Source organism: Cryptomeria japonica, chromosome 2, assembly GCF_030272615.1.
Source record: "Cryptomeria japonica chromosome 2, Sugi_1.0, whole genome shotgun sequence".
NCBI lineage: Eukaryota > Viridiplantae > Streptophyta > Pinopsida > Cupressales > Cupressaceae > Cryptomeria > Cryptomeria japonica.
Genome location: NC_081406.1, coordinates 231,812,496 through 231,821,455, shown reverse-complemented (window position 1 = coordinate 231,821,455; position 8,960 = coordinate 231,812,496). Strand labels below are relative to the sequence as shown.

Here is an 8,960-nt window from a genome sequence, read left to right as displayed (position 1 = left end):
AAAAATAAACTCGAGATCGACCTAAAGAAATAAAATTATTTGTTTTTATTTCACCTAATCAAAAAAGTATAAACATGTATACATTCAAATTTGACAATATGAACATACCACTCTCTGTTATACTAAGACACAAATCTAATTTAAAAAAGCCCCTTGATCTTTAGGACTTAATCAAAGAAAAACATAAGCCTTAATTCATGTTTGGATATATGGGAAAAATCATGTGGAGTTCAAACTAATCAAAACAACCCCACCACTATCATCATTAACACTCAACACATTATAAATTGATGCATGTATTTAGTTCAAATATAAAACCAAATTATTCCCTTGTTTATTATAGTGTTATTTCGAATCTTCAAGAGCAACACGCTTACTTTGCTTTTGTATAAGCACATAGCAAGATCCTGATTTTTTGGCCATCATGCTCTTACAACTCCCATCACACTTCAAAGTGACTAGTAGTGAGTAGTAACCCATTCTAAAAGACTAAATGTGGCAATTACCTTATTTATACTTTTTGACCATATCCTTCTAGCTTAGACACGACTTTGCAAGATGAAACATTCTTGTATACTAATTAGGGCAACCGTACCAATAATCGTTATAGCTAATTTTGTCCAAACACATTCTAAAGGATTCATCAAATTTTGACGATTTTTTTTTGTTTCTGAATACAACTTAACTATTTATAGCTATTGTTTTGGATAGTAACAATGCACGCTATGAGATCCCTCATGCACGCAAGGGTCAAAACATGGTCATTTTAAAATGTCACTCAATACCTACCTAAAGATGTCCTAATAACCCTACATTTAAAATTGTCAATACTTATGCACAAATGTCCTAGTAGTCATGTGCAATGAATACCAGTAGAGATGCACAAATAGATCGATTACTATCAAGTAGACGACTATTAATACATGTGAAAATTATTAATAGACTTTTAATTATTTTTTAAAAGTTAATAATTAAAAGATTGAATGAAGGATAATTAGAACCTGAACAGTAACTGGTGCTATTCCCTAAGAAAATTGAGTAATTATTTTTTTTATTTCTTTAAAATTAATAATTAAAAGATCGAATGAAAGATAATTAGAACCTGACTGTTGGTGCTATTCCCTAGGTAGTTTGAGAGTTGTACCTAAAGTCTTCAACGAAAGATGATGACAAGTTCATAACAGTTAGCGCCATACCGTTATTATACATAAGCAGCCCTACATATGAGGAAACGTAGCCTAATTACATAAAATTGGCATGGTGTTAGCCTATGTGTTCGAGCATACCAACTATTAGATACTTAATCTTGGCTGAGCCAATAGTCGCTTTCAAGATCTGCAAAAATGGTCAGTATGAGAGCCAATGTGTTTGTGCTCCGTTTCGAATTGTGCCGAACATGCTACCTCGGCAACAAATGAACGTAGCTCTGCTAACTAAACTGAATTAATCAACGGAAATCGGTAATTCATAAATATGAATATTTCCATATGGCTTGCCAACAATGCAAGCTTCTAGTAAGAAAATAGAAATTAAATATGCTCCGCTCTTTTAGTTAGTGGTTAGTACAGGAGGAAAGCTCCAGTGGCAAAGCTTTTCCAGTAACTGGTGATGATCTAGGCTGACGAATTTCATTTTAATAAATACACAATATATTTTAAAATTCATATAAACTCAAGCCCCTGAGTTTAGACTCCATTAGCTTGGTTATCAAGAGCAGAAGCAGCAGACTCTACATGCTGAAGCAAAAATTCGTACATTTTCTGCTTCAGCCTATCAACAGTTTCCACCAATTTTGCACTGTCTTCATCTGCTGGATCATGCACAAGCTCATCCAACCAGTCATTGGCCTTTTTAAGTTGAGATAACATTGCTGCGATCTGGCTTTTCTCTTGCTGCAATTGGCTTTTACCTGTTGAATTTTTTGTGATGTCTTCATTTTCATTACAGGGTTGAAATCCGGTATTTAAGACATTCTCTATGAACTTCAGGAACCAGCTCTGTGCCTCCTTTTGCAAATGTTTTGCAAGTTCTGCTGTTTCATTCATACCATTTCCTCTCATCCATTCCACGTAAGGTTCTCTCAAACATGGCTCTGGAGAAACTTTAGATTGAGCTTTTGCATTTCTACCACTCAAAATAGCGCCAATAGAATGTCCTTTGAATGCATTTACCTTCATACCAGAGGGTGGCTTGATATCAGACTTTTCAGAACTGTTTTGCTTCTTATCACCTTTAGACTCAGGCACAGAGGACAATGGAGACTTCACTGGAATTTTGTTATCCAACGAAGACCTTCTAGAAGATAAAGAAAGAGCCTGGCTCTTTGAAGTTTGCATATCAGAGGGGGCATCTAATGCAGTATTTTGTGGGTTGCTTGGTGCTCTGTCCTTTTTAGCTTCTTTCACGTGTAAATTTTTAAATATAGAGTTGATGAGAAAAGAAATTGATGCCAAATCTGTTGCCAATGTAACTTTGACCAGTTGAGCAGCATTTTTTTGTTTCTCTGCACAGATATTGACGAACTCAGGGTCCAATTTATCTGAATTCTCCTGATCCTCTTGCTTATTAGCAGCCCTACACTTGGCAAGCGCTTTGGATATATTCATTGATTGCACAATCATCTCATGAATGGAAAAGAACTGATCAATTGAAGGATGAGGATCCTCTGTCTTTGCTGAAGACAGTAGCTCTGAAAACATGCTGAAAAAGACGAGCATATGAAGTAAGAAACAACCATCAAAGAATAAAAAAATCAAAACTCAATTTTTCATGGCCTATCAAATGTCATGTAAAATATTGAATGTAATATATTGCATATTCAATACTCTGGGAGTCAATAGGATAAATACAAAAAGTAGGTCGTTCATACAATTACTAAGTTTTAATTTATTCTGAAAGTTATGATTTGATTCAAAGGTGAGATTGTCATGGTTTAAAAAAACATTGCAGAAAGTGCATTGTAGGACTCTCCGTGATTGCTATAGAACATTTTAGAACCAAGTGATCTGCCTTTAAATAATATTCACATGTAAGTTTTGGTTACTAAGAGTAAATTCCAAAAGCCATTTGTGGGTTTCTATAAAAGCATGATGAACGAACTCAATTGAAACCTTGACAATAGCTAAGGACTAAGGAACAAAAGAAACTACTCGTGAATGCTGGCATGTGATGCCTCATATGCATAATGGATTCTTAATTTAGGAATCTTGAAGTTAATTTGAGTTCTAATTTTGCATGCGAAATGTATAGAGGAAAACCGTTTAGTTTCTTGACTATTCTTAAAAGATGTAATCTTTATAAAGGATTGCTTGCGTTATTTGAAGCAGTGTGTCAAGTCTAATTTGTATTGAGCAGAGGAAATATCTCTCTATTGAGACATGATGTTAAGTCGTTTGAATGAATAAAAGATTCATGTGTGTTAAAAACAATCTCTGTTTACTGTTGCAATGTTCTGTTTTCTGTAGTAATTTGTGTTCATTTGTTTGTGTTTTCAAAACTACATGAAAAGGTTAACACTTCAGCATACTAGACATTTCTGTTGGAACAAATTCTATCCTTTCATTCTTGAGGATGCACGGTTCAATGAACTGATACTGATGTTATTTGCTAGCTTGCAGCTGGAAAATATTAACTTATGGCAAAATGAAACTGTGCCTCTTTTTCATGGTTACATAATTACAACTTTTACAAGCCCAGATAAGGTGCCATGTCCCTGTCATAAAACAAAAATTCTCTTATATCTCTTAAAGTGTTTGATTGCAAACCACGTGTTATTATCTAACAGATAACTCAAAAATATGACTCGGAGAAAGGAACGTAGAATTTAATCATGAGAATTCTATAGCTTCTTCTTAACCGGAGCTTCGGTATGTCTTAGTCTAACACAACAGAACAGGGTGGTTTCATATGTGCTCTAAAAGAACTTGTAATCAAATTTGGTGATTCTATTTGGGTTGCCCTCTTCATGATTACAACCCATCTAAATAAACCTTCAAAAATATACTAAAAGAAAAATTGAACAAATCAAGATTCTTATATACCTCATACATCGGATGACAGATTCAGAAGCTGATGCTTCTACCAATGCCTCAGCTGCCGCTACAGAAGCAGCATTCCGCCTTTTCAAGGCATCCTGGGGAAAAGAGACAACAGATCAATACTCAACAATCAAAAAACCACCATCAGACTATTTTAAGAGAGAAGTCCTATAAGAATTAGGAAATGATAAGTTCTTGAACTCTTCCATCATACCTTTCCAAATTCAACTATATTGGCAGGAAGTGAATCCCACGGCACACTCCCATCTGTCCATTTCTTATCATGAATCTTAAGTTGGGATAAACGATGACAGAGTTCGTCCACTGGAGACAATTTAGGTTTTTGGGAAACAGAGTTTCTTCTGCTAGAAAGTTTTGAGATCTCAGAAGCATCCCTAGGTGAGCCAAGAGCTTCTTTGCCTGCAGGAGTGCAATGTGTGCTATCTATTCCTCGAGATTGAGCCACCTAACAAGTTTTCCATTAATCCTTTGTTAGCAACCAATGATATCAACAAAAAACTACAAGATACAGACAGTAGAAAATTGTGTCCTACAATAATAAAAACTTCACATGTTGTGCACATTAAATCTTGTAGGGCAAGAACCATTTCCCCTGTTTATTTAATTTATTTCGATTAAATATAAGCGTCTTGCAGTGGGCAGGAACGAACAATAGGACTGGCAAATTTGCAATGAAGTAACACATATGCAAACAATGTTATGAACTATGAAGTAGCAAAACCTGAAATAAAACAAAAGCATAAATAAATAAAACCCTTTGCTCCAATGCATGAGAAGTAGAACCCAAAACAATGCCAAACAGTCACTCTTGTGACATTCAAGGTCCAGAAGAAGTTAGTGATGTCTTTATACTGATATCCGTTTAAGGCAGCTGAAATAAATACTGTATGTACTTTGCAGGATTCAATATACGTCATTAGATAACAAGCTTTTGTGGCATGGACTTTCTACATTCTAGAGGTTCTATGTTTTAAGATTGTAACTAGAATGTGGGATGATCATTTCAACTGATTTCACAATATTTTAACAAAATTTATTAGTATGGAACTGATAATATCAGGTACAGACATCTCTGATTCTCATATTGAAATCTATGGTATTTGATTTTGGTACAGTGTGACATTTCAACAAACATACCAAACATTTCAACAAACATACCAACCATTTAACTAAGATTATTAGAGTCGAAGTATATACGATGATTTCCAGCAGAGATATTTAAGTCTACAGCTCAAATACCATTATACCACCGATAAATAAACTAGGCATCTCTGATCCTTGTATTGAATCTATGCTACGAGTTTTGATAAATTGTGAGATTTCAACTAATTTCCTTATATTTTAATGAATTTTGTTTGTATCGAGCTAACAGAATTTTGAGATCTTGATCTGACAGTTTTCTGTCTAGGCTCAAAATCACAGGTAAACAAAGTGAGATATCTTTGATCCCAATGCTGGTTTCTATATTACTAATTTATGATACAAAGTGTGACATTTCAACTGATTTCACAATATTTTAAAAAAAATTATTAGTATGGAACTGATAATATCAGGTAATCTCAAGCTAACACGAAATTGCAGATAAATAATGACATGAATTTCTGATCCTCATATTGGATTGTACGGGTTCTACTATATAACTCTAAAATGTGAGACATTTTAATATATTAGAATTTCCTAATATTTCATCGAAGCATCCTACTTTAAGGCATCCCTCGAATCAAATTATAATTCTTATATGAAATTTAAACATCCAACGCTTCAAAGGATAAACTTACCTGAGTTTTGGATTGGACTGAGTTTTTGGAAGATGTTTTTTCTCTCTGCTCTTTTACACCAGTGACTGCACCTTCCCAGCTTTTATGCAGAGACTTACCAGTTACACACGTCAAATCTGGTGGCGTTTTGGGCATACAACCTGCAGGTTTCTTCTTTTTGGGAGACACCTTGCCACCACTAGAAGCCTTAGATAACTTTTCATTCGGAGATTCGTCAAAAGATGTGAAAACCTGTGAAGAATGAGGTGTTCTCTTAGTATTAGGAGAAATTCCTTGTCTGTACCTCGAGGGAACAGCTGCCGGATCCTCCTTGATCACTATCTTCCTCTCCTCTTGGGGTGTGGTTGAAGCCAAAGGTGCTTGAGACTTAACCCTGTTTGCTGCTCCAGATTTGACCATCTTTGCCGTGGAAAGACTGGAGTGTTTCTTTTCAGATTTGTTATTATTATTACTCTTTTCTGGCTGCAAATTTTCTGAAGAAGCCGCCCTGAGCTGTTTCATCCTTTCAGCAACATTAATTGAAGGCCTTTCGGAAAGTGAAATTGTGTTCATCAGATTAGGATTCAGAGCACGATCTGTGGACCTTTTTGGCCGACGCTCAAATCCGGCCGAGACAACTTTGTCCGAAGATTTATCGGCAGACACATTTTTTTCAGAAGATTTGGCGGCCGGCTGCTTTAAGAAGCTATTTTTAGCCATAAGATCCTCGGGGCTCCCAATGCATGGATGTCTTCCCGGAACGGGCTTTACTCCCACGACTTTAGGTACAGGAGAGGCCGATTTAAGCTTCTCAACATAAATAAACTGCCCTAATTGCAACTTGTCGGCTAAAATAAGGTCATTATCCTCGTCATTCAGGGAAACATAAGTTGAATGTGAAGAATCGGAAACTTTGATATAAAAACCTTTGTTCGGCCAAAGCTCGCTGCCTGCCAGAGCCGGGACAATGCTGATAACCTGTAATAAAACAGAACGGTACTCTCCACCTACCCTCTCATCAGAATTCATATTCTGCAGAAGCTTGAGTAAAATTCCGGGGGTAAGCGAAGCCATTGGAATATTCCTCTGGAAAAATATATACGCTTCTGATTTAACTACCAGAAGTTTGGCAAATGTTACAGAAAAATTGTGTTTTTCAGCTTCGAAATTGCAACGGCTGTATTTTGATCATAGTTCTAACAAATATCAGAGAAACACTTTATTTTAAGCCTAAATTCTTTCAGCAGCTGAATCTGGACCGTCACTTACTTCAATATTACAGAAAAATAAATATCCACCTTGGAAAAATTCACCAGCTGTATTTACCTAGTCTTTTTACCAATTTTCCATTAAATATTACCAATCAAAATGCCCGCCTTGGAAATTTGCGACAATTTACTCACTGGCTTCTAGTCATTGTCCGGTTCACAAATTTTCGTCCAATCTCAGAGAACAACTCATCTCGGCCTCGAAAGGTTCACCGGCTGAATATTGACAGCCGCTTCACAACTTCCATGTCTTCCAGCTGCCATTTTTTCACTCGAGCAGTTTTCCAGACATCATTTTATATTGAAACAGAAGCAAATTGAGTAAAAATAGCAATGGTCTGACAGACACTCATTCTTTCTGCGCCCGTCCTTTCAGAACAAGCTATGGTCTATACCCTGAGGAGAATATTTCCCTTCAAGAGTGCATTTGCAGAGCTCAATAATAACCTTCCTCATTGTCACTAAGCTCGATGTTTTTGAATAAAAACACCGTGAAAACTTCAAAGAACTTATCACAACCCTGCATCCCCATCATCAGTAAGCTTTTACTATTTCTAGATTTTTTTCTTATCCCTTCTCACAATTAGCAAACATCCAACTCCGCATCCCTATCATCACTGAACTGAGCTCAATGATAAGATTATCTTTCTAAACTTTAAAGCCTATCCTAAACACCGATCTTTTTCACAAAGATCAATGATTTAACCCGAACTTTTGAAATATTTTCCAACTCAGCTCGCTTTTGCACGAAGTGACCCAAAAATGCAAATGCAAGCATGATGTCTACTCACCGAAGAGATGATTTCCCAGCAAACGACTTTGACGTGCGTCCTTCCAAGGATACCAAGAACATGTAAAACACTCTGCCTCGCAAAAACATTTCCAATAAGAAGCACAAAAATGCGGGTGCTACAATCCAGGCATCCCCTGACATGAAATCTCTTCCCACACCATATCTTCATTACTTCACAAATAATTTTCTGACTCCATTACTTTACACATAATCTTTACCCAACAATGACAAGCTTTCAAAGGCAAAATATTACCACCATACCTTGAATGAAGGCTTGCTCGCAGGCCACCATCTTGACGCCAAAGCAAAACAAAAACTCAGCAACAAAAAGTACAAATCAGCTGGTAAAACCTCGCGTTCGCCTGCAAAATAAAGCTACAGGGCAACCCATACAAACTCCTTTTCGCCCCTCACCAACCAGAGTTCAAGTCTCCGCAGGGTCCCCCAACCAACAGCAAAATCCCCCTCACCGTCACAGCAACACCCTCCTTAACCCACCTCTCAACCTAACCCATCTTCTAACCCCGGCGTTAATTCCCGTGCAACGTTTAAAACCGCCCCCTCCCGCCAAGCTCTCGTTATTTATCATTTTCACAGGAACGCCCGTCGCTTTCGGCGGTGGGGACCAGCTGGCAGTTTCGTAAAGACTAAGCTGCCACGTCGGCAATATTGGATCGAAGGAAGGCTTGCCGTAATTCGTCGCATTATGCAGTGGTGGGTCCCGTAGCCACCACGCAAACCATGTTCTGCGTACGCGCCGCAAAAGGTCGCTAGGAAACTCTGCCACGTCAGATCCTCATTACAACTTAAATGACTTGGCTGGCCAAGGACCCCTAGTTTCCGGGTCTGAGAACCCCTGGGAAGTATATTGGCTTTTAATCGTGATGATAATGTAATCTTCACAAGTACAGCGACATTGAGACATACTTTTATCCCGATGCTGACCATTCAACCTTCCTCGTACGGTGGGGACTGACACTTCTTATATCTAATCGATTTTTTAACTTACTTGTTGAGGAAACGTGTAAGCTCAATCCTAAACTTCCCTTTTATACCTGGTTTTCGTTTGCATTTCACCTAGGTA

General features: G+C 37.2%; 1 protein-coding gene across 2 annotated transcripts; it reads right to left on the bottom strand.

Annotated features, from left to right (window-relative positions):
• Window positions 1–1,300: 1,300 nt before the first annotated feature.
• Window positions 1,301–8,419, bottom strand: LOC131048198 (uncharacterized). 2 transcript variants are annotated; one of them, XM_057982088.2, is made up of 5 exons: window positions 8,138–8,419; window positions 5,837–7,946; window positions 4,252–4,503; window positions 4,041–4,132; window positions 1,301–2,700 (listed from the first exon to the last, which is right to left on the bottom strand). In XM_057982088.2, the coding sequence occupies exons 2-5, from the start codon at window positions 6,887–6,889 to the stop codon at window positions 1,686–1,688; spliced, it is 2,412 nt and encodes an 803-aa protein (XP_057838071.2). In that variant the 5' UTR covers window positions 6,890–7,946; window positions 8,138–8,419; the 3' UTR covers window positions 1,301–1,685. The 2 variants fall into 2 exon arrangements, with proteins under 2 accessions (XP_057838071.2, XP_057838070.2); XM_057982087.2 differs by having other exon boundaries at window positions 5,837–8,419.
• Between the last annotated feature and the right edge of the window lie 541 nt (window positions 8,420–8,960).